The sequence below is a fragment of the Labrus bergylta genome, chromosome 13 (assembly GCF_963930695.1).
Source record: "Labrus bergylta chromosome 13, fLabBer1.1, whole genome shotgun sequence".
Taxonomy (NCBI): Eukaryota; Metazoa; Chordata; class Actinopteri; order Labriformes; family Labridae; genus Labrus; species Labrus bergylta.
This window is the reverse complement of record NC_089207.1, coordinates 5,790,805-5,815,052: the sequence shown is the minus strand read 5'-3', so window position 1 is coordinate 5,815,052 and position 24,248 is coordinate 5,790,805. Positions and strand designations below refer to the sequence as shown.

Sequence of the window (24,248 nt, the reverse complement as noted above, 5' to 3'; positions counted from 1 at the left end):
ATGCATGTGAGGTTTTTCAAATGCACCAATTCATAATCTTGAACCCAAAATGCGATATATGTTTGCTCTTACAGAGATTAAAACAAGTTAAAGGTTGTAAAATATGACAAATAGTAATTAAAAAAAAATGCTTTTCTAACATCTGAGGTGTATTTTTGTCTGATTTGCTTTGTCAGTGTTAATCCTGACTCAAAGAGATTAAAGAACTCAATGTTTTTGCCATTCCTGTTTAAATGATGTAATGTATCTTAGTGCAGGTGTAACAGGAGCAGCCATAACATCACCACTTTTGCAATCAAATACAATCCAACACAACAGTTCTACCATAAACTCCACGTTTACAAAGCTTTTACATTTTCAGTTTTCAAAGGAGTTCCTAATATTTTGTTAATGGAGTGGGCAAAATATCAGGACCACCTAGATCTTCAATATCAAGCACTCTAATATACCACCGCCACCAACGACAACCTCCATTATCAATATAAAGTAGAATTATTATCACCTTTCTGATCATGTCAACAAAAAAACTGAAAATGTAGAAGCCTCATCTGAGCCTATAGCTAATTTTAAGTAAGGATATAATCTCTACATTATGTAGCAATCTAATTCAAAAATGGAATTCATTTACACTTGTGTTGTTGTGTTTATGGACCACTGGACAGACACACCACTGTCTCCCCTGCTATAGGAGACCTGTCACTGCTGATTGAGACAAATACCAGGACTCCCCTCAGAGCTCATATTTTACTTTCCTTGTTTGTACCTGAGGCCAGCACCATAGTCACATCAATTTTCAGGCATCATAAGGAGTTTGAGCCTTTCCCAAAGGTAAGGATCAAGTTTTTTTTTAAAGTTTCTTTTAGCCTGTGTGATGGAAAGTGACTACGGTAACAGGTCCCATGAGAGGAACCTGTTTAGAGGCGGCTACATCACACTCCTATTAGTGTTAGCATTACTAAACAGGCACCTGCAATCAAATAGCAATGTCTGAAAAAAAAAAAAAAAGAAGTAGGTTCTCCCATTTTTCAGTTCCTCCGAGGTCACACCAGAAATACGGCAGACCATGCTTTTGTCGGAATAATTCAATTATGCAGTCAGGTTTCTGAAAAGGGACACTTTATTCCTGCACTTCAGATCGTCAGGTTGTCACAGTGATGCATTGTGAAAGGAGACGTTCAACATCCCAAAGGAAAAAAAAGGTCTCTTTTCTATCCTTAAGAGCTCCCCCAACCTTTCTCTGTGATCACATATCAGATTCTTGAAGCAGGAAAATGACACATCTCCAGACACGGCTCTCTTACTCCGAAGTTGACCCTGTTCTGCATATATCTAATATTACTGCATACGCTGTACATTGTAATCATGTCAGAAAGTTCAGCCAACACACATTGCATGTTTGACTCTTCGTATCGGAGTGCTCTTCTTACTTCTCCTGCTCCCGACTTTGTGCTAAAAACCTAAACGGAACTGGTTAGCTGTGACGGAACTTTAACTCTAACAAAATCTGAAAACCCTTCTCACTTGATTTATAGAAAGTACTTTCAAAGTCAACACAATTTTCAGCTAATGGATGGTAGAATAGGTAACGACTCTGAGGCACTATACTCTCAGCCCTGCAGCTCCATTAATGACGCAGGGCTGCGGAGGGATGGATGCTTTGACTCGGATATGGGCTTTATCCCTCTAAAAGAGGCTTTTTTTAACAACCGTTTGGTGCACACGTATGCCGCACTTCCTCCTGAACGCTGGAAGTTTGTCCCATTTTAATGCTCAAACCCACACAGGCCTATATCCCAGATAGATCTGTGCTATGAAAGCGTATGAATAATGGAAGATGCAGTCTTTACAAGTTAAAAAAGACCCACAGTGCTGTTACGTAACAGTGGAATGAGTTATGAGGATAACAAATTAAGCAACGTGAGGCCGAGCACAGTCGCATGCAGGACTAATCGGCTGCTGGGACACAGTCGCAGATATAAGCTCAGACTTCACCTCTTAAATGTGACTTATATGTTTTACTGTTTCCCTTGGCAACTTCACCTCTTCTGAACATCTCATCATCTCGGTCACTGGCAAGGTCCCTCATCTCTGAAACCTGCAGAAAAACAAACAATTTCTCTCAATTACTAAATCTCTCAGAGGATAATACTGACCATTCAGTTTTTCATTAGATAGTGCATGATGTCAGAGATGCTTTAACCTCTTGCTCCTTCTCCAGATTTTCTAAATGGTTCAAAACCTTTTCACTTTGTTCATAACGGGAGTTTTGAACCTGTGGAACAAATCAATTGAAAATGGAAGAAATCTACAGTATGTAACGAAGAATACTATGTAGCCATGTGTAAAGATTAAGAAGAAGAGCCCAGGACATTCAGTTTGTTTGTTTTTATGTTGATTTAGATCCCCATTAGCTCTAGCATAAGATAGAAGCCATATCAAGTTTGCAAGGAAGCATATCCCCCATCTTGATAGACACAAAGTGCAATAACAACAATTGACGAAAAATTGCAAAAACACAATGTGCAATATTACTGTATTTATTTGTGAGTGAATAATAGCTATGCAAATATTTCATGTGCAGAATCGACTGGATAAGACTCCTTTAAAAAAAAAAAAAAAAGTTTCCATTTTATCTCTGAAATGTGTAAAGCTGAGTTCAGGTGCATTGCACACATATTCCAATGTACCTGTACTGTCCTCTACGTGTGCAATTACATAACTAATGCATTTCTATTCTGTTCTGTTCTGTTCTATGCAGCTGACAGTGTGAACACATTTTAAAACTTTACTGTTGTGTTGTGTTTTATTCAGGTGCATTGCACACATAATCCAATGTACCTGTACTGTCCTCTACGTGTGCAATTACATAACTAATGCATTTCTATTCTGTTCTGTTCTGTTCTATGCAGCTGACAGTGTGAACACATTTTAAAACTTTAATGCTGTCATGTGTTGTGTTCAGGTGCTTTCAAGAGGCTCAGAAATCTCAAACTTCATGCTTTGGCTGCATCCAACAGGTACTATATTCTGTCGTGGAAGAATACTGATCATCGTAAAGATACATCATGTCATTGTATTTAAAAAAAAAAATCAACAGAAGCTTCAGAAAAATAAATATGTAGTGACTTTTGGTAAGCTAAGTGTGTCTACGACTGAAGCAGTTCAAAACATCTAAGTATCATTTGGATTGCCAAATATACCGTTTTATAAATGCTGTGAAAAGAGAGCCAGTTTGGTTTCCACACACGTTGAACCGGGCTGTGAAAGTATTGAAGTAGTTCACGAGGAAACAACCACCTCACGCTTTACACTCTAAATAACCAGATGGTATCACATGTTGTCGTCCTCCTACTTGTTGTGTTTTATTCTGGTACAAGTAGTACGAGATAATCTTTTATCTTGGCTGTAACAGCGTCTTCTACTGCACTCTGTGTACAAGATGTTCAGGATAAAGATAGAGCACGGAGCAGAGTAGAAAGGCAGATCAGTGGTTAAACAGGGAGCTGAAATATTGATTATCTTATTGGCACTGCAGGAAACAATCAATCAGATGATTGCACATCGGCTGTATGTTGGGGGTTAACTGTGGGTTCATGAGCTGGACTATGTAACTGCACTGTTACAGGCATGTGGAGCAGGCCAGTGCAGATCACAGCCTTTAAAGAAGAAGCTCACTGCAAAGACAAAACATGGACACAGGCAGCTCTTTAAATAGCAGAGGGCTCAAACTACACTGTTAGCAGACAAAGAGAGCTCAAAGAGGATAACACGTTCAACTGTTTGAATCTTAAAAAACACAAATATGTTGCTCACCATATTTTCATTATGGTGTTGTTCAATAAGTCACTCCTTTCCTCATAATTCTGACTTAAAACTCAAATCATTCATCTCCATGTGTCACAATTACTTAGGGGTAACTTTGACTACATCCCAAGAGATCTGAGTTTACATGAACAATTTGGAGCACAAACTCAGAAGTCTTGATGATTTAAAAGGGCATCTTGAAAAAAGGATTTACTTCAGGCCCTGCACATTATCAGGACATGAGTAAGTGTATCTTTAGATTAACTTTAGTTTGGAGGGTGGAGAGGAAGGGCAGCATCAGCACTGGACAATGCCTGGCATGAGAGTGACCACATGTCTCATATCTGCACACTTGTTCTCGGCTCCATAAGACAGAGATCCCTCCCCATACTTTGGGCGACTCCCTAAGTTAATGCACTTCTTACCTCACCCTTAAAGAAAATGTACAATATCTAACTTCAACTGCTTCCCACCCACGCCTCTTTGTGACGGATGTGGATTAATAAAGAAAACGCTGTTTGTGCAGAAACCACGAATGATCTCAGAGTTTTTTGGGTTTTTAACAGAGGGAGAGATGGACTTCAAAGGAACAGAGAGCCAGCCTGAGGTTGAAACGAACGCCAACCGATCCATTAAACACTTGAAATCAATGCAAAGTTGATTACAAGTCTGCAACGGCTCCTAATATTTCAGAAAATAGCGTTTATTGAACAGCCAAGAAATTGGCTCTGAAGTTCGGTGGGAGGAGAGAACAAGGACAAAAAATTAAGTACAGCACAAAGCATTCTGGGAGAGAAATTAGAGGCCCTTGATGTGCAGTTTGGTAATGATGACATGACAGTTTAATTGAAAATGAATTTATTAATCTAGGGACAGCAGCAGATTATACGTTCTGAAGGTCGTATTCAAGTTTACCAGTTTTTTTTTCCCGTCATAAATTCCTTTAGGGCGATACCCAAATCAGAACTTTTGTCAGCTGAATCAGATTTGTCTTTTCAATACAAGTACTTTCTTCCTGTTTTTGAAGTTCAGCACCACAACACACACATCTATCAGCCAATGAGAGTCTCTGATTTTACTTGGAAAACCTACAGCCAACACCCTTTTTTCTATCAATCCATGTCAAGCTCTTTTGATCTATATCATGTAACTGACAAAAATATATTAGCCGCTGGTTGTCTGGATCTTAAAGCTCCAGTGGGAAGTATTTTATTGGTTATGGAACAATCCATAATACTGATGTCTCTTTATGACCAACCAATGCAAACAAGACCATCATCATAAAGACTATTTCTAGTATTTTCAGTGCCTGAAACGCCTGCCGTCATGTAGGTGTTATAGACAAAGTGATCAGCAGCACACTGCAGAAAAAGCTTTGTTTTCTTTGCTCCATGGAATTTATGCTGGAAGTTCCCTACAGTAGCTTTAAGTCATGCAGCAGTTAGCTAAGGCTCTGCTTGTAGCTCTTAAAGAGCATCAGAGAAACAGTGATTTTTGTAATGACAGTAGTCAGTGTTTTTACCATTTTTAAACCCTAGGTTTGTTGTGGAGAAGAGTACACCTCGAAGTGCATAGGGCAGAACCTTGTGTTTATTTCCAAATAATGGAATCATTTCTTGTTCCAAAAAAAAGCTTCCAAAAAAGTGAAGCTAAAACATTTGGAGCTCATCCTACTGACTGGCCGCAGTATGTGTCATAAGCTCCGCCTCTTACATGTTAAAAGATGGGACATGGGTCAAGAAAATATAAATAAAACCCCTTTTTGTTTTTTTTAAATCAAGATGGTGTCTGTCTAATGTTATCATGCTGACCTATGCCTGAGTATTCATTATACTGAGAATATCCTTTGGGACAAGTATGTCCTTTGACACTAATAAAGTCATATCTTATCTTATCTATCCAGAGTTAAGTTTAAATGAGGGATTTGATGCTATAAAAAGGGCCATTTTGTGCAGACTGACTGCTAAAGGGTAATATGTCTTGCTTGTGGCAGGGGGGTAATTTTGGCTTCACATTTGTAAAACAGCAGGAGAAAGAGACATGTTGTCTATTTTCATGTAGGGTTTGTTTATTGATGTGGCTATAAAGGTTTTTTTTTTAAATGTGAAGCTTCGTAACTGATGATTTGAGTATAGTTTAGCAGGCAGCCATTTCTTTACTGGCCTTCTTTGTTAAGATCTATATCATATGAGTCACACAGATGACAAAATGGAAGGGGAAATAAATTGATATGAGGCCTGACATCTTCATTACAAAGCTAGGGCACTGTGCTGAACACCCCGGTAGATAGAATTAGACATTCTCTCTGTGAATGTGGGCCGGCTTGCTGTGCAGTAAAGGGTGCCTGATTCCTCACCGCGCCCCGGTGTCACTGCCCTTATCTCCGTGAAATAATGAAAATTGTTGGTCACAATGGAATTCAAAGAGGAGCCGGTTATTATGTGTGTGGGATTCCTCAATTTGTGCTATTGGTCTTTTGCCCTATTAGTCACAATGTGGGTGCGCTGGAGAGGTTTTACAGCCCATGTCTCAACATCACATATGATTGTTGCATTTTAGCCAAGTACCTGTAGCAGCATCAGACGGTGAACCAAAGCTTGATACCATACTGCAATATGTAACATTTCATATCATACATCTACAACTTCTGATTAAAAATGCAACTTTAAAGGAAGAATGTGTGACTTTTTGATTCAGTAGATGTCGCCCTAGAGGACTAGCATTTAACCAAAACAAACTTCTGTTTGGCGACACCTCCGCTATTCTGAAGCCTATGCTCTACCCTCTGGCGGCACACCTCCAGCTCCCCTTCACTAGTATTCTCACAAATAATAATAATAATAATAATCTTCATTTATAGAGCACTTTTCAAAAACAAGTTACAAAGTGCTTTACAAGGACAGCAAATATAAAAACAGGCAGGTCATAGAATAATAAACAAGGCAAGATTAAGGAATAAAAATCACTTTTAAAAGAACGGTACAATACAATTCTTTTAAAGGAATTCTAAAAAGTGAAAATAGTAACTAATAATTACTAGATTAGATTTTAAATAGTAATTTAAAATCAACAAAAATCAGGAAAGGCTCGCCGGAAAAAGTGTGTCTTAAGAGGGGACTTAAAAGAGATGACTGATTCTGCCGACCTGCCGGCAGGTCGTCCCATAGTCTTGGAGCCCTCACTCAAAGGGGTTGCGAATTAGAACGCACCATAATTAACCACCATTAGCCACAAGCGGCAGACAAAATTGTCCTCTGCTTGAGCTACAATTGCTTGTGTCCTGCATCGTTGTGTTAGCAGGCTAATGTTAGCACATTAGTATAACTCGTAGCTTCATATTGAACATAAATTGAAAAAGAACGACCGTGATCTAAAGACACTGATGTGACATTAAAATAAGCAGTGAGTAGACTGTGTTCTTTTCGCTAATCCTTGACTATGTAAACATGATGTAAACATGGTGCCGAAAACAACACAGCTGGCAGGACTCGAGCTTCTCACTCATTGTAGACAGTCATGACTCAGAGAGACATTTACAGAGGACTTGATTTCTTGCTGTATTTATGTGTATCACGTCGCACATTCTTCCTAAACAAGTGCATATCATATAGTTGCCTAAATGAGTGAAGGTGATCAGTTTGATTATGTTTAGAATACAAACTCTTACTATATATATATATATATATATATATATATATATATATATGCAACTATTTGTATACATTGTACCTGTGTGTTTGATTAAAGTCTTTCACCATGACTTGGTTCCCAGCAGCTGCTCATCTTCTCGCTGACATTTGCTCTAAGAATGTCCAAACATGACCGACTCTCCCTCACTGATTGGTGGACATGTTGGCGCTGAGTATGCTGGATGATAGTTTTTAATGCTCTTACTTGACTTTGATATACTCTTCATGTGGTTATTAAAAAAAAGTCTGACAGACTAGAAGCTCCTGAAAGCATTGGACATGACCTTGGCAAGTGCTTAAGTGTCTATTTTAAGTACAAACGTATTGCTTTTAATCACAGAAGGGAGTCATTTTTAAACAGGTTCAAATGTTTAATTATATTACATAACTATCATTAACGAGGCAGGACGCTGGCTTATTTCATGACAGTGCACATTATGTCTAACTTCCTTAAAGTCAAAACACTGGTTTAAATCTACAGCAGAAATAACGTCATTGTTGTGTTTGTCCATAATAAAAAAGTGATGAAATATATATTTAAAATGGTGCATATGATATTCAACTTTGAACAAATGAGCTCAGAGTCCTTCATCATTGTCTTTAATTGCATGATTACACATTATTATGCAAGTGGTGGAAGCTCCAGCGTCATTTATCAATGTTACTCTTTGATTGTTTATTTAATTTGAGGGAAAAAATAAAATAATAGGAATTTTCACTACTGTCAAACAAACATGCTGAGGTACAGGCTACTGATGTGTGTGGGCATTTATTATTAAAATTTTGCAATTACTAATGTTACATAATCCACTTATCTCAGCACAGTTTATCACACTTACTGCCACCTTTCCACTTTATTAAATGTATTCAAATATCTTCAGTCTAATTGAGAACATAGCACTTATCCTAATAGCCGTCCAAATCGTTTGAATTAGGATGCACTCATTACGTCCAACCTCTAAAGAATAGCACTTGTGCAATTCATGCATACTTCACACTCCCCAATGTGTGAGCCTTTAAAATGTGTACAGTAAAACAACAACACAGAGACGATATGAGTAAAACTGGAACCAGTCCATTTATCTCTTAGTGCATCTTCAATCAAGTTATTTTTTCACCACCAGAAGTAAACAGGCTTTTAAAAAAAACTCACAAGGGAGCCACTTCCCCCGCCGGCCGCAGCCAGGGCAATCAAAAAGAAGTATTCTAATGATTGCTGACAAAATTGTCAGACGATATCCTCCAGGGTGCTATGATACTTTACATTACAGTAGACAGATCGATAGGGAGGATGACATGAGAGGCCTCTGCAGAGGGAGAGAGAGGGAGAGAGAGAGAGAGAGAGAGAGAGAGAGAGAGAGAGAGAGAGAGAGAGAGAGAGAGAGAGAGAGAGCTGCAGTGCACAGCTCCGCTCCGGCCTGTGATCACTCCATAGAGTTCATCTGACCTCACAGGAAACGTGAAGAAGCAGCACAGCACACATGTAAGAATGAAACTGCCTGAATTGGTTTGCACACAGTGTCAACGTTTGAAGCTCTTCACTCTCTTACAAAGTTTAGGATTTCAATTTTGAGCCACTTTAATTTACAATTTTAATTTATTGTGTTTTAATTGAAATTTGATCTACCGTAAAACTTTGAACAAAAGCCCATCATAATTTAAGGCTGAGTCCCACGTACTAGCCTGGTGTTGCCGCACTCTCTCAACTAGAGGCCCCGATGCGTTTCAGTTTTGAATTATTGAATCCAGATCAAATGTAAGGAGAAAGACAACAAATAAAGGTGAACCTTGCGGGCTTTGAAGATGAAAACAAATGTTTTTTCCATCTCTTAAGCTATATTTTAAAGCTATAAAAAAGCTTTAAACAACTGAAGACTTTCTGATATGTTTACGCAGCACTCATTAGTTACTATATTAACAGGGGTTTCTCTCAGTCTCCCCCACAGAGCAGCAGATTGTTATGGAGGGATGGGCCTTTCCCATCTTTGCTGAGCGAGGTTAGTTTGAAAATAATTAAAGGGCCGTCTCGTCTTGAAGCCTGTCCCAAATAAAGGTAGGGTTGTTTTATAGACATAAGGAAATACAAGCCCAGGCTATTAAGTTTTACGGTATATTGTTTTTGTAATGTATTATAAGTACTGCTGTTGTTGCTTGTTTTAATGTGCTTATAATCTGGACGGAATTTGGAAATGAGGTAAACCTCGATGACTTTTTGGGAATAAATAAAGGTTTGAAATGATATCATTCCATCCACCTCTCGTCTGAGCCTGTGGACTGGATTTATGTTGGTGGGTGTTCTGCGGTTCTTAATTTGTGCGTACACCTGGCACCGTAAATGTGCAAGCAGGTACACAACGCGCGCAGTAATTGAAACATTGACAGTCCTCGCTTTAAGAATCAATAAGGATTTCTTAACAGTTGGGCTTTAAACAGTGACACAGCAAAAAATTAGAATGTGGTGGAAAAAAAGTCAATCAGGAAACATTTTGTTTCGAAGTGGCCCACGTCCCTGGGGAACCAGTTATCACTGACAACTGACAAGACCTGAACGCCACAGAACTAGGTCATTAGAGTGGATTAATGCTGTAATTCAGAGATGAACACACAACGCAACCCACTCTAATCAACCCCTCCAGTCTCTCATCGAGCTCACGGCTCTGTGGTTAATACTTGTTCACACAAACTTTGGCTTTCGCTCACTCAACGTGACACCGCTCAAAAGAACCTCTTGATTAAAAAGTCTCCCATGTTGAGTTCACCTGCAACTGCCAGGACATTATAATGGAACAATAAGAGCCCAAAAAACACAGTTTTTTTCACACCAGTATGGATATGGATTTCTGGAGGGAAAATTCAAAGACTTCCAATATGGCTGCCAATATATGAAATGTATTAGATTTTGGAATGAAAAATACATTTTCACCTTGCATAGTCAACAACTTGTGCACTGGTATGACTTTGTAAAGGTTTGAAGAAGATACATTTCTTCAAAATAAAACTGATGTTAAATCTATTTAAAATGACAATTCTTTGTCAACCGATTCCAGTTTGGACCACGGCTGCTCTGCTGTGGCCTTCTTCTAGAAATACAGCAGACAGTGCTGAGAGTATCGCTAATCAGTCAGAGCACGCCCTGCTGGACGAACTATGCCATGACACTATTTTTTTAATCACTCCAAGAATTTCTTTCTGCATTATATTTCTGTGAAATAAAGCTTCCATGCCAACACATAACTACAAACATAACTGTAACGGATATATCTGTGATTGGTCCATATCAGCTGGTAAGATCGGCAAACAAATATATCAGTCAAGTTCTTAAAACGGAAAGATGAATGAGGTGATCTACTGAAACACTGTTTCCTTTACTTTACTTTACTTTCCTTTTTCTTGAGCTCACATAGGCAGTAAATCCAATACTTATCCTGGACTAAAATATAAAAAAATACAGCAAGAAGGAAAACGGTCTTCGAGGAGTCATAATGCTGGTCTTTTTTGTGTGTATTATAGTCCACAGGAGATGATTTCAGGCAAATGAAAGTGGGGTGAGTGGGGTCAACACTATATGAAGTATCCAATGGGTCAGTTTCTTAATACTGACAGGTAAACAGGTTTCTGCCATTTGTGCTTGGAGGGGGTCACGCTGACACATCTATGACTTAAACCTCAACAGTAAATTTTGAAAAACTCACAACAAACACCACAAGTCACATATCATATTTTAAAAAGCTTAAGCACAGTTTTGCCGGCAAAAAACAAATACTTCCTCTCTCTTCTACACTACCCATACCTGCTGAGGGCATATGCATCAGGGCAACACAACACCTTGTTCTCCTCTCGGTGTGTGATGGAAAATGTTCAAACCCTTGGAGAAAAGTAGACACATACAGTGGAATAATAGTCGTCAAGAGCAACACTAACGGCCCTTGTCCTCTGGGATGAGAGAACAAAACAGCCAGTAAATGTAACCATACATTCTGAATGTTGTGCGAAACAAATAAGAAATGATTTGCTTTGACATTTATCCTGTCGTGATTAATCATTTCCTTAAATATCGATTTGTCTTTATGGGATGATTAAAGTCCTTTCAAGCACTCTGTGCATTAACTTTTATTATAAGTAGATTTTTCTGCAGCCAATGTTGATTGAGGGATCTGTTGCAGAGCCCTCCAGGTTCCTCTCCACTCCGCAGCATTGGTTCAGAAAGATGACTTGACACAAACACAACACAGCCAAACCCACTAAGCTAGCACAGGTGAGTCTTAACACCTGTGACTTTGGAGCTTTTTCTTGCAGAATGTCTTATCTTGATCCTCAAACTGCACCAACTTAAAGGAAACTGAGAGCTTAGAAATGAAACTGAAAATGTATAAAGACAGAGGGGCTGTAATGAGGACTGTTTAACGTGTAGTGCACACATCCTTTGGGGGGGAAAAAAATCCACTTTAGACACTGTCATCTGTTGGAAAATCAAGCTGAATACCGCTTGGGACAAAAGTCTCCGTCAGATCATAAAAATTTCCAGGAGCATCACTGAAATGACGGCGCAGAAACCACGTGTTTACGTAATGGAAAGCCAATCTTTCAATTTAACCCCTCCTCCCCGTCTATTTCTAACAGAGCTCCGCCACCAAAGGAAATTTATGCAAATGTTTTTATAGGCGCACCGGACTTTTTGGAGATGCGAGTGGCGTGGTGCTGAAAAAGGCTGGAGGAAAATACCCCGCACACAAAAAAAAAGAAAGGGAAGAAACGCACACTTCAGGAATCACGGAGACACGGCAAGAAGCCCCAAAGCCTGGCTCTACGAGAAACGGTGCAGTGTGGGACTAGAAGAAATGCAAACTGAGGTTGGTGTTATCTGACCTCACCAAGCAAGCTGGTTTCTGGGAGAAACGAATTGGACCGGATCCGGCAAAGTGCTGTTTTGTTGGGGCTATCATTGCAGCAGTCTGTGCATAGGATGCATCCTCCCTTGGCTTTTGATGCTGTGCAGATCCACCCTCCTCTCCTCAGAGTGATGAACTAATAGGCAATGATTTTCTCCTCGGAAACCCACCGTGTTCTACTGTTTTCACGTTAGTTGTGTTTGTTTACTGGCGGCCCGTCTCCTCCCGGTGCGACACATGCAATTTACAGAGTATATTTTCTATTATCGACTAGTTGAGGAGGCATCCTTTATACGCCAGAAGAAGAAAACACACCGTTATTACGAAGTCTGACAGATGCCGAATATTTTGCCACGTGAATGAAAACGCATAGGACTTGGATATACCTATTTTTCTATGATACAATTGGTAGCCTTGTCCTGGAGAACTGATCCAATTGTGTTATTATGCAACCGCAAGGATCTCATCTATATCTGGGTGTTTAAGCCACTGGATTGCTCTTCGCCCAAATCAATGTGGTTTCTTTGGAACATTTTCAGCAAAGGAACGCATATGCTGCAGTGTCTTTGTGGCAAGAGTCTTAAGAAAAACAAGAATCCAAGTGGTAAGCTCATCACCATTATGCCTACTCCTGCGTCTCGCTGTGAACCGGCGTTGTGCGTGCGTGAGAGTTTGTGAGACATAGTGTGTGCGTGTGCGTGTGTGTGTGTGTGTGTGTGTGTGTGTGTGTGTGTGTGTGTGTGTGTGTGCGTTATTCGTTTGTTTGCTATAGGCTACTGGTGATAGATCTGCAATCATATTTATGCAGCGAGTGGATCATGCAGAGGCGCTGGGAGGGAGGAGGAGGAGGGGGGGGACAACTTATTCTGTGCAGCTATACTATCGGCGAGTCCAGGGTTTGGGGACGCGCAGCGCAGACACACAATAAGCCCCCCTGCATCACCACGGCATCATGATCTCCTAACTTTTTAAATAGCGCTCTCTCTCTCTCTCTCTCACACACACACACACACACACACACACACACACACAGACGCACACACACGGACACGCTATAAAGGTGTCTTTTCAGCGGATCAAATCCACGCACAGTCATTCTATTCTGCCCTACGTGATTTTTTTTTTTTTTTTAACCAGATTATTCCATCCCCGGGTTTACTGCAGCAGCATTCCCCCCCCTCTGCAACACCACTTCTCGATTAAATGGGCTACTCGCTGTGTTTCAGCAAACCAGCCGGAGGAGACAGACTATTCTTTCATGTCTATCTCTCGGCTGTTGCAGACCATCATTCATCATAACCGGGCCTGGCAATGTAGCCTATGATTTTTTACACAAGCACCTCAGTTAATTTTGTGTTTAAAACAAAAAAAAAAAAAAAAAAAGGTAGTGCAGGTGAGTAGTAGGGCATACAGAATTGGAACTGGTCGACCTGCTGCACTAATGCAAATCCTGCAGAGTCGATTCAGACTGCACTTTTCCCTTCAACATCACCCTTGTCATTAAGTTACAGCTGTCATCAAATGCAACAGAGTATCAAGGAATGTGCATTTCAACAGGCTGTTAGGTAGAAAAGCCCCAGGTGGACAGCATGTAGTGCGGGCTACTTGTTACCTCATGTTGTGGGTTTGAAGATGATGTGCTCAGCAGCAGCAGCAGCAGCAGCACAGTTCCTCCACACTGCAGCTGCAGTATAGTAGATCATCATCATACTGTAGCGGGACTATTTTGCCTTGCTGACACTGCAGGAGCAAAGAATGAAAGCATGACCCACTATTAGTCGCATTTAAGTTGCATTTCAACCATTCGGATTCTATATAATATTTAAACACACGGAGATAAAATTCAGAAGACTGTCAAGCCACCACCAGTTTGTGCTTTTTCACGAAGCAGACATCGGTTCTTCTATGTTGGACTTTTACTTTGGTGAACTGCAGTCGAATCACGGAGCTTCCGCTGGGTTAGTCTAGCTGTTTTTAGTAGTTAACAATAACACAAGTTAACTTCTGTGTGCACCTCGTAGGTCGTTTGAAACACCTACCACCGATTTTAATTAATGCTGCTTCAAGAATAAAGCCACATAAAGCCGGTGTCCCAAGTTGGAAATTAAGCATTCAGTCAAACGCGAAACAAAGCAGGAAGTACTTCACTACCATCGAAAGATCTCCAAACAAAAAAGTCTATTAATAATAATGAAAAAAGCTTTCTACTTTGCTTTTACGCGTATAATACTTTAACAGACATTATTTATATATAACTGTAATATTATAAATAGCATTCAAGCATTTTTTTGTGTGAGGTGATAAGTTATGTCATATCCGGTTGCCATCTTTGTTTGGAATAAAGAAGGAGCAGCGTCCAACTCATAAAACTCGGAGTTATTTATGTCTATCTATAAAAGTATGTTTTTTTTTTCTTTGGAAAATGACTCAATGTAAAGTATGTCCACAAAAACAGCAGTAAGTCTTTACAATTAACCTGTACATTTTTTCCCCACATTTTGGGAATAGCAAAGTTGTAAAAATGCTGATTAGTCTACTTGAGAGTCACAATGTTTGCCAAATACACAGGAGGCCTATGCTCTGGGGGAAACTGACTGAATGATTGTCAGTGAAAAAGCTGCATTAAGAAACTTACTTCCCTTTAACTGGTATAAGAATCACTGCCAGATGTCTGAGATGTAAATCACATGCCTTTCAGAAATAACATAGCCCACCTTTACCTTGTGGTGGCTCATTATTGAATTATTATAAAGTGGTGGTGTGGGTACAGTCATAGGGGTTTGTGTTGAAACAGCAGACAAAGCCAGCAGCTTGCTGGGAAATGAAGTAGGTCAAGATACAGACTGTGTCAGTGGGGTGCAGTACTGTTTTTTTTACGACTTAAAAGTGCAAACTCGTTGATTGTACACTGTCATACAAGCCACACAACAGCTACAGAGGTTCCTTTAATAACCTTAGAGGAATTTGTAGTACCTTTTTTGTTGCAAGACAGACAATCCTCTGTGTGGCCCTCTGTCAACAGAAGCAGGTGTTTTCAGTGTAGTGCTCACGAGGCCTGAGCTGCAAGGCCTAGATATAGTTGCTCCAGCTTTTTGACTTATTTTTAGAAACACAACATAACTGAGAGAACACAAGAGATACTAAGCCAACGGAGCTGTATCAATAAGACTGTCAGTATTGTCAACATTGAAACATCTGTTTTATAATTCTGATATTGTTTTCTGTATCCCTTTTCCCATGCAAAATTAAGCTTAGACATACTTACTGTACACCTACTGCCGTTTAAACCCAATTTTAAGCTGATAGATGTAAATATTGACCTTTCAGGGGTAAAGTGGTGTAAACATATTTTTGACTTTTGTGTTAATGTATCTGTAGCTAGGAAAGTTACATTTACCTTGAACGTTTTTTTTGATAGATAATTGTAATTTAGTGTTTCTTTATTTCTGGTTTTTGAAAGTTGACGATAGGAATGGTGTGCTTGTTGTCTCCAAGAAAACCAGTTTTCATAACAAAAATTGATCCTTGAAAAAACAAAAGTGAGAAAAAAAAGTCTCAGCTCGATTAGAATTACCAAAAAGCTTCATAGTATCATGTTGGGGACTTAAAGTTATGCATCATGGATAAATCATAAGGTAAATTTAAAATGAATGCAAGTGCACGACTGTGAGCCTCCAATGATTTCTTAGAAGATATTTTGACACAGTATGACATATTTAGCTTCTGGATGTTTCTTTAAAGAGTTTTTTTTCTTTCCAGTTATCACTATCTTCTGATTGTGTCTGTGTATGTTTAAAATGATCATATTTTGTGAAATATTGAATATGTAATTTGCCATACAATCTTGAGAAATTGGGAAAGTAAACTTACGGTTTTGTTGCAAAGTAATTTATGATCAATTAGGTTTGATGTACAAGTTTTGATTACTTTTCTTGAAATATACTGAATGGTTTTATGTTGAAGCCAGATGCCACTAATGGAAGGTTTCCATGTAATTAAATTGGCAGTGCATGGCAATAATGTTTGAACGTTTAATGGTGCAAAGCATCTCCTCCCTTTGGGTTGTTCATTCTTTAGAAGCTGTCACTTTGACTTCACCTGGCTTTTAATAAGATTCGCCACCAAACATGATGGATTCTGATACAAACAACAGTCAAAATAAGGTTTTTATCACAAAACAAACCTTATATACATATATATAATATATTTATATATAATATACCTTTTAGTCCCTAAATAGTTAATTTGTCTCTTTGTTTCAGTTATTTCCTGCAGAGTTCTTTTTTTTTACCTACTGTACATTGTCCTAAGGGAATTAGACTGCAGCAACTGGCATTGCTGACCAACCCCCTAATGTTCAGTCTCTTGTCCAAGGATGGGTACATGACTGAACATATTTCATTAAGTCAATTAAGTAATGAACTAGCTGAGTTGTAGGGATGACATTGCCCTGGAGCCTATGTAGCATTTGATATTGTGCGTCTGATCTTATAGGTTTCATCTTGAACTTCGAGAATGTCATTAGGAGGATCGTAGCTACTAAATGACAGGGTAACTATGATTAGGACATTTAAACAGTGGGATTGATCTACTTTGTAATAAAAAAAGACAGTTGTTGAGTGCTCACCATAGACTGTATATAAAATATGGGCAAAGTCTCAGTAACAATGCCCATAGATTTCCAAAGAGGCATTGTGAAGCTAATCAATGCTGGTCACCATATGGAAAATGCTGGCTCTACCTAACTTTCCATCAATCTAGTAACACTCAGAGTGAAAGAGGTGGAGCTGAGGCAGGTCTTTAGCCTATTGACAAACAGGTACATCATGTTCACCTGTAATTCAAATGCCTCAAATTATGCAAATTTATGAATTTCTCAAGATTAATAAAATTGAAACGGATGAGTTGTGAAAAAAAATCACCTCATGTAAAGTGTGTTCCAATGAAGACGTGAGCTTATACTAGCTCATACTAAATTATTTTTTGAACCAGGCTTAGAAACATGTTTATTTCTGCTTTAAGAATTTGCTTTTTTTTTTTTACATGGGACATAAAAGAAATTCCTTGATCTTTGCAGCCTCAAGTGGACACTTGAGAAAATGGATCTTTTTAGTTTTTATGTGAATTGGCTTCATTATTAAGTAGCCTACTTGAGGTTGCCTCTTGGGCATTACCTTGAGCATTACCAGCAATTGCAAAAACTCAGATTGTATCAGAGGGGCCTTATTTCAGTTAATTCATTACCTCAGTAAACATTTTCCCTATGAGTTTATGGTTTCTCAAGTCATCTTCGATACAAAATGATGACATCGTGGGCTTTTTGGTGTCATACAGCAGAATACTGCTAGTGTAGCCTGGCTGCTGAGAGAGCAGAATTGCAGTGATGTCATGAAGTCAGTAGGTTGCTTCCTGAGAGTAGCACATCAGTGGTTCATTCATTGACAGCAGAGTGACAGTACAGGTCACAGAACAGCCAGGCATCCACGTGAGGATGGTTCATAGCATATCAAGTGAAACTCAACTTGATTAATTGTGACAGAGAACAGGAAGCTGGACTCAAGCTTCAGTGCTTTAATGCTATTGCCGTGTTTGTTCTAAGGCTATACTTCAGCTTTAACTCCAAGATTTAACTTGACCTCACGCTCATGACTCTGTCACTGAAAATAATTCAATACGATCTGTAACAGGGACAACCATAATGGAAGAGCACAACATTTTACTGGTCTTTGTGATGTCGTTGCTGTCGCATGACTAAAATGCGCAGTGTAACGTCAGTTGAGGATCAATAACAACGCTAAATAGTGCCGGGAATTTATTATTTATTATTATACTGATCGTATTATAACAAAACAGTAAATATAATCCCGTTACTGTATCATCATATGAATGAACTAACGTTACTTTGTCAGTCAAAATGCCCCAAAAAATCAACTTTTTGTGTTTCTCTGTCCGGTCTGAGAGCAGTCAAAAACCACTTTCCCCTCGCAAAAAGCTTTGAACAGCAATGCATGATGGTACACTTCTTGGATAGGGACCATCAGGTATAGTTTCATTTATTGTGGGATACAGTGAGTGCACTATGTAGGGTGTGCTTATGCTCACTCAGCCTTTGTTTTTTTCCAAATTTAAAGTTTGTCACAACTGTTAGAGCTGATAAGAACACCACAGGTTCTTCCCTAGTCCTTTACTTTGTTTTTAAAAGGAAAGTGTTATAGAAAGTAAAGTTAAAAGTCGAAAAATGTACTTCTTATGACAGTCTGAGGTAGATGTTGTTGGGAGAAGCCAACGCAGTAATGGCGGCCTGTCAACTTCCAGTTTTTCTCAAATCTGGTGTGATCAGTTTTAGACGTTTTAAAGAGTACTATTGCTCAGCATCATATTAAGCTGGTTGCTGTTATATCAAGTAAATGATATTTTGAGTGTAAAATATTCTCCATGCTGTGCGCTATTCTTTGCTGAGCAGAGCCTTCCATAGTGTAATCTTAGACTACATATGCAATTTAATAACTCAGATTTATGCTGCTTCTGCTGTCTCTTCCCCATCTTACTCTCACCTCCGAGGAAGAGTGGCGCATCTCAAATTCAGCTGTTCTCCAAAATCATCCCCGCTCGAGAATCTCAGAGAGGCCAGCATTTTTACACAGTTAAAAAGCTGCATGATTTATTTGTGCTACATACCCACGCCAGTTTTAATTTGTGGTAACAAAGAAACAGCAGTAATAATTAAAGGGGGCCGGTAAGATTCAAACAAGAACTCCTACAATTAGAGTAACAGCAGGGTTGGCTAAAAATATCCTCCTCCAACCACCGTGGCATGTTGCTAGGTTTCGTACAGAAACATTGCAGTAAGTTTGTAAATGGATCAACTGAAACAGCTTTTCTGACAACATTAAAGGATTATGTAGACCACAGTAATATTAAAAGAAACATATCTTATATGGTACAAGTTCAAGGCCTCTAACTACATGTTGCAGCTGAAAGTGCATACATCCTCACGATGCATTTACGTACATCAAAAGATAAAGTTTTCATCCTCTTCTTTTCTTCTCATGGCAGCATACAATCCCATAAATGCTCTGATTCCTGTTGTGTTTTTGAGCTCATCTGGAAAGGGCGAACAGAGTTGCATGTTGCTACAGCGGATATGTCACAGGTCAGCAAAAAAAAAAATGTCTCACTCTCATCTTTTTTGGCTTTTTTTTTGTGACAGCAGCATCATCAGTTTTCACTGTGAATTAATTTTGGCTGTCTCTGTCCTGCTCTTGAGAAATATGACCTGCAGGGCTGATGAGATTCTATAGTTCCTGGCTGCCATTCTCCCTCCCTCTGTGAGACAATCAAGTTTACATACAAATAAGCTCAGACAAAGGGGGGGGGGGTGTATATACAGTGTATATACAGTGTATGTATAGAGACATATAGGACAGATAAGAGATTGCATGCTGCAGCAGGGTATAGGATTAACAGCTGTGGATAATAAATCTGAATTTACTTGAAGTATCTCCAAGGATGGTCTTGGCACTTCCCTGATGCTCCTCTTTGCAGCAGAGAGGAATGATGGGACATGTAGTTCTGATCGGTTGCCCCCTGTGTGGCCACTGGATCTTCTGGTGGAGTTTTTATTTTTTAGGTCCCTACAGGGAGTCGCTCTCTGTTCCTTTAAAGGCTTTATATGCGATTTTTTTGATCCAGCAGATGTTGCCCTTGAGCACAAGCATGAAATCAAAACAACTCGCGGTGCATTGTTGTGTTAGCATGCTAATGCTAGCGATCTTTATTACGCTCGTATCTTCACACTGCATGTAAATTTACCCGAAATGAGCGTGATCTAGAAACACAGTTAAGCAGTGAGTACAGTATGTTATTCTTCTTTTCTCTAGTCCCTCAATTAAACAACTTTTATTGGCGAGGGGAGGAGTCAGCCGTCGGGCCGGCGATATAAACAAACTGAAGATAGGACTCTGAAAACTCTGAAAACATCACAGACAGTGGGACTCGGGTGTTACACCCATTGTAGCCAGTCATGACTCACAGAGTTATTTTCAGAGGATATACTTGATTTCTATTATATTTAAGTGTGAAAAATCACATATAAAGCCTTTAAAGTTAGGGCTGATGGGAGTTCACCTGAAGGGGAAACACTGAAATGGATCAGTTCACTTACAGAGGCCCGGGATGGACAGCCTCTGCTGTTTACCATTTACAATTAGAGGTTTACGAGTCTATGTTTGCATGGGGAAATGAAAATTCATGGATGTAGCTTACAAAGTATTGACATGTCTTTTTAAAGTTCAGGTCAGTGTCAGACGGGGGTAGTTAACAGCATGCTGCCAAACAGCATTTGTTTACATTTTTCATAGCAAATACTCAGAGAAGTTAGACTGTTTAAAAAGAAAAAGCAGTTGAGATTTTTTTATGAAAACTGTACTCACCCATGTAAAGGACAACAGCAGCACAGAGATAATACCTCCAACAACAACAGGAGGGGCCAAGATGGAAACAAAATCTCAAAGTTCTCACGTAGCTTTAATGTGAAAGGGATGATCTCAAGCACATGACTCTTTTGGTCCTCTCAACTGCAATGCATAAACTTCAAATACTTTCCATGTACTTTTTTAAAGACTATTTTTGGTGCTTTTACTTTCATCTGATAAGAATATAGACAGAGTCAGAAATCAGTTAGCAAATGTTGTAAATTATGTGTTAAAGGAGCTCAGGTTGGACTCGAACCCAGGCTATCTGCTTATAGGACTGTAGTATACCTACATCAGGAGTGACCTAACCGCCAGGCCATCAGTGCCCTGACACCATGTGATTGAACATTATACAATCTCTATTAATTAAAAGTATCAAAAAGCTTTAAAAAAGGAGAGCTCATTCAGTCATTACCTGAATCAGAAGCTAATGAACATTTTGGTACCAAAATTGCCGACGTATTAATCTAGTTAAGGCAGTGTGCAGGAGTTTTTTTTTGCCTTTTTTTGGAAATAATAAACAAGGAATTACACAGTAAGGCCCAGGGCTTCTATTTTTGTTGCTGCTGCATTCAACTAGGTATCAATATCATTTTATTTTTAATATAGTAACATATTGAGGTAAAAAAATCTGGTATCATGACAACCCTAGTTTTTAGGCTTATGGTTTTAGATGTATGGCCCCAGCTCTGGTTTATTCACATCGCCGTCATTAGTATAATTTCCAGTCACAGTGGAAAACTGTTTCATCTAGAAAAAAAAGAAAGAATTGTAACGCATAATACATTTCCGCCTCAGCACCAAACAGCAGCCAGACAAGGTAAAAACCTGGTGGACATAGTGGACCATTAAGCAGTCATTTATTCCCCTCAGGAGTTTGTAGTGTCGTGTTTACAGCTCGTTTCTTCTTCCTTCATACGCCAAAAAAATACATTCTAAACAGTCAGTATATGAAACAGTACAATCAGATAAAAAGGCTGGAGTCAGTTCTCCCAAAGCAAAGTCTGAACAATGTCAACTTCTGAGAGCTCGTCTGGTTTTGACCTTTAAAGCCAACTTGAAGAATATGCACCATTTTTTTTTTTTGGTCAGCTCATGAGATCAATAATGGTTTGCATATCAGTAAACTTATTACTCAGGAAAATTGTCAGTCACTAATAGTGCAAAGAGGCTGCAGTTTGCTGTAACCTGCACTTAGTGGATTGTTGATTGATATAGTAATATGGTCTTTTGTAGCAGTGGTAACAGCTTTAAAAGGTTATATCATTCTTTGGCTTGGTAGACCATTTAATGCACTTTTCCTTTCTTGAAACATGTCCATTAAGATAAAAGGATGACATCTGTGTCTTGCTCCATGCAGGTGTACGATCACTGTCAATTTAAGCTGTTATAAAGCATACATGACATCTTAATACCTGACATATTTGTTGTAGCCTTGTTAAAGGCCAAAGACATATCTTCTGAATGAACCGTGGGTAGAGGAGTGAGGATTAGTTGATTGCTTTGTGATTTGAGTCACAGATACAGTTGCTACCTGTGGTGAGAGAGGTTGCTGTGAGGAGCACTCAGTGACTGAATGAGAATTACAAAGTGTTTATTGTGAATGGTGCCGATTTAAGAGATTTAAAGCTTTACAAGAGTGCATTTTATGGTTTTTTATTTTGCTTTTTATGTCCCAATGATAAATCTTTTGTAACAAATACTCTAAAAATTCGCGAGGTGGAGGTGGGAAACAATATATTTTTTTTATAAAAATCAAGATTCTTATCTTCTGAGAATATGAAGAGATTCATAACTTCCAAAAAAAATTATAATCAGTCACTCCCTGGTAAGTGCTAACGCTAGCCCTTTAACACTTAAAAAAAGTCGACTTTAAATCATGAATCCAGAATTGTTATGAATCAAAAATAGATTCTGAATCGTATCATGACCCCAAGAATCAAAACGGAAATCGAATGGTGAGACACCCGAAGATTCCCAGCCCAATCTTTTCCTGTCCTCAGTTTGTGCATTAGAGTTTTTTCTTTCTGTATTTCTTGCAGTGACGTTGAGCTCAGAGGGATGGCTTGTGGATGGCTACTGGCCGGCTGAGTCTCTTTTGATGGAGTAACTTCAGATAGTTTAATGAATTGTGTCTCATCCGTCAGCTTTATGAACTTCCCTGCCCTCAATCATTTAGAGTCATTTAAGGTCAGCTGAATTTCTCGTCAGGCCAAGAGTGATAATGTTGGCCATAGTGCTTAGAGGTCATTTTCTAATCCCAAGACAACAGCAATGCAGTAAAACCATTTTTAATACAATTAAAGTTCAGTGATATATGAGCAGTTGTTACAGCCAAAAAGAAAACACTGCAAGTGCCTGCATTGTTGGACCTTTTTCTTTGCTTTCAACACCATGAGGCAATGAAATGCAATCCAGAAAGTTCTGATCCTTTGACAGATCTGACAATTTGAAGACACAGACATACTGAAAAAGTGATTTGAAAAACATATTTTGTAGCGATGATATGTTGCAAACAGTCAACATTTTTCAGTAATCTATACCAGGGATGCTTAATACACAAATTGATGCAATTGGCTTTGGTTGTAAAATCACTGATAGGGAGTAAAGATAAAGATAAACTTTATTGATCCCCCGTGGGGGAAATTTGTGCATTACAAGTCGACTTTAAATCATGAAACAACCACTACAATTAAACACTCACACAGGTCTTCTGGCTGTTTCTGTCCCTTAGTAGTGTACTTAATGCATTATTTTATTCTTCATTTTATAGAATAAAACATTCAGTACTTTTGTCAATAACTGTATCTTAAAATGTGTCACATTGATGAAGTTTCAACATGAAACAGCACACCATATAGCGTTCATTTCAAGGACTTTATAGTTTCACAGACCTCAATAGCTCATAAGGGAATCAGGACATCAGCACAGTTTTAAAAGTCATTTTTTTATAGGAACACTGGGAAATTGAGGCACATCTTAGAATAGTCATCACAGGAGGATAAATAGTCGACGCTTCTCCCACCTCTGTTTTCCTCCCAGTTTCCTCCATAAATCATCTTGCAATTTGGCTCATCCTCTGCCCTTAATAGTGGAAGCTGTGTGATATTTTCCCCACATGTGAGTGAAAGTGTGTTATGTGAAGGTGTAGAGGTGCATCACACTCTAAGTAGGCTCTCTCAGACACATGACCACATTGAACCCTCACTATTTAGATCACAAAGGATTGCACACATGGCATTGCTGCCGAGCCTGGCTGATACTCTGCGCTCACATTCTCGATAATGTAACAAAGTGGTAAGAGAAAGAGATTATTTTAGGGTAACCAACTGTGAGATTATTGATAAAAAGGAACAGAGGTTTGAATAGTTTCAGTCCAGCTGACACAGGTG

At 39.0% G+C, this 24,248-nt stretch overlaps 1 protein-coding gene across 1 annotated transcript in view; it reads left to right on the top strand.

Moving 5' to 3' along the window:
* Nucleotides 1-12,109: 12,109 nt before the first annotated feature.
* fgf14 (fibroblast growth factor 14) overlaps nucleotides 12,110-24,248 on the top strand; it is a 117,821-nt gene continuing 105,682 nt past the window's right edge. Inside the window, exon 1 of the mRNA XM_020633958.3 lies at nucleotides 12,110-12,986. Within this exon, the coding sequence (XP_020489614.1) occupies nucleotides 12,779-12,986 (208 nt within the window). The 5' untranslated portion in view covers nucleotides 12,110-12,778. The remainder of the gene's footprint in view (nucleotides 12,987-24,248) is intronic.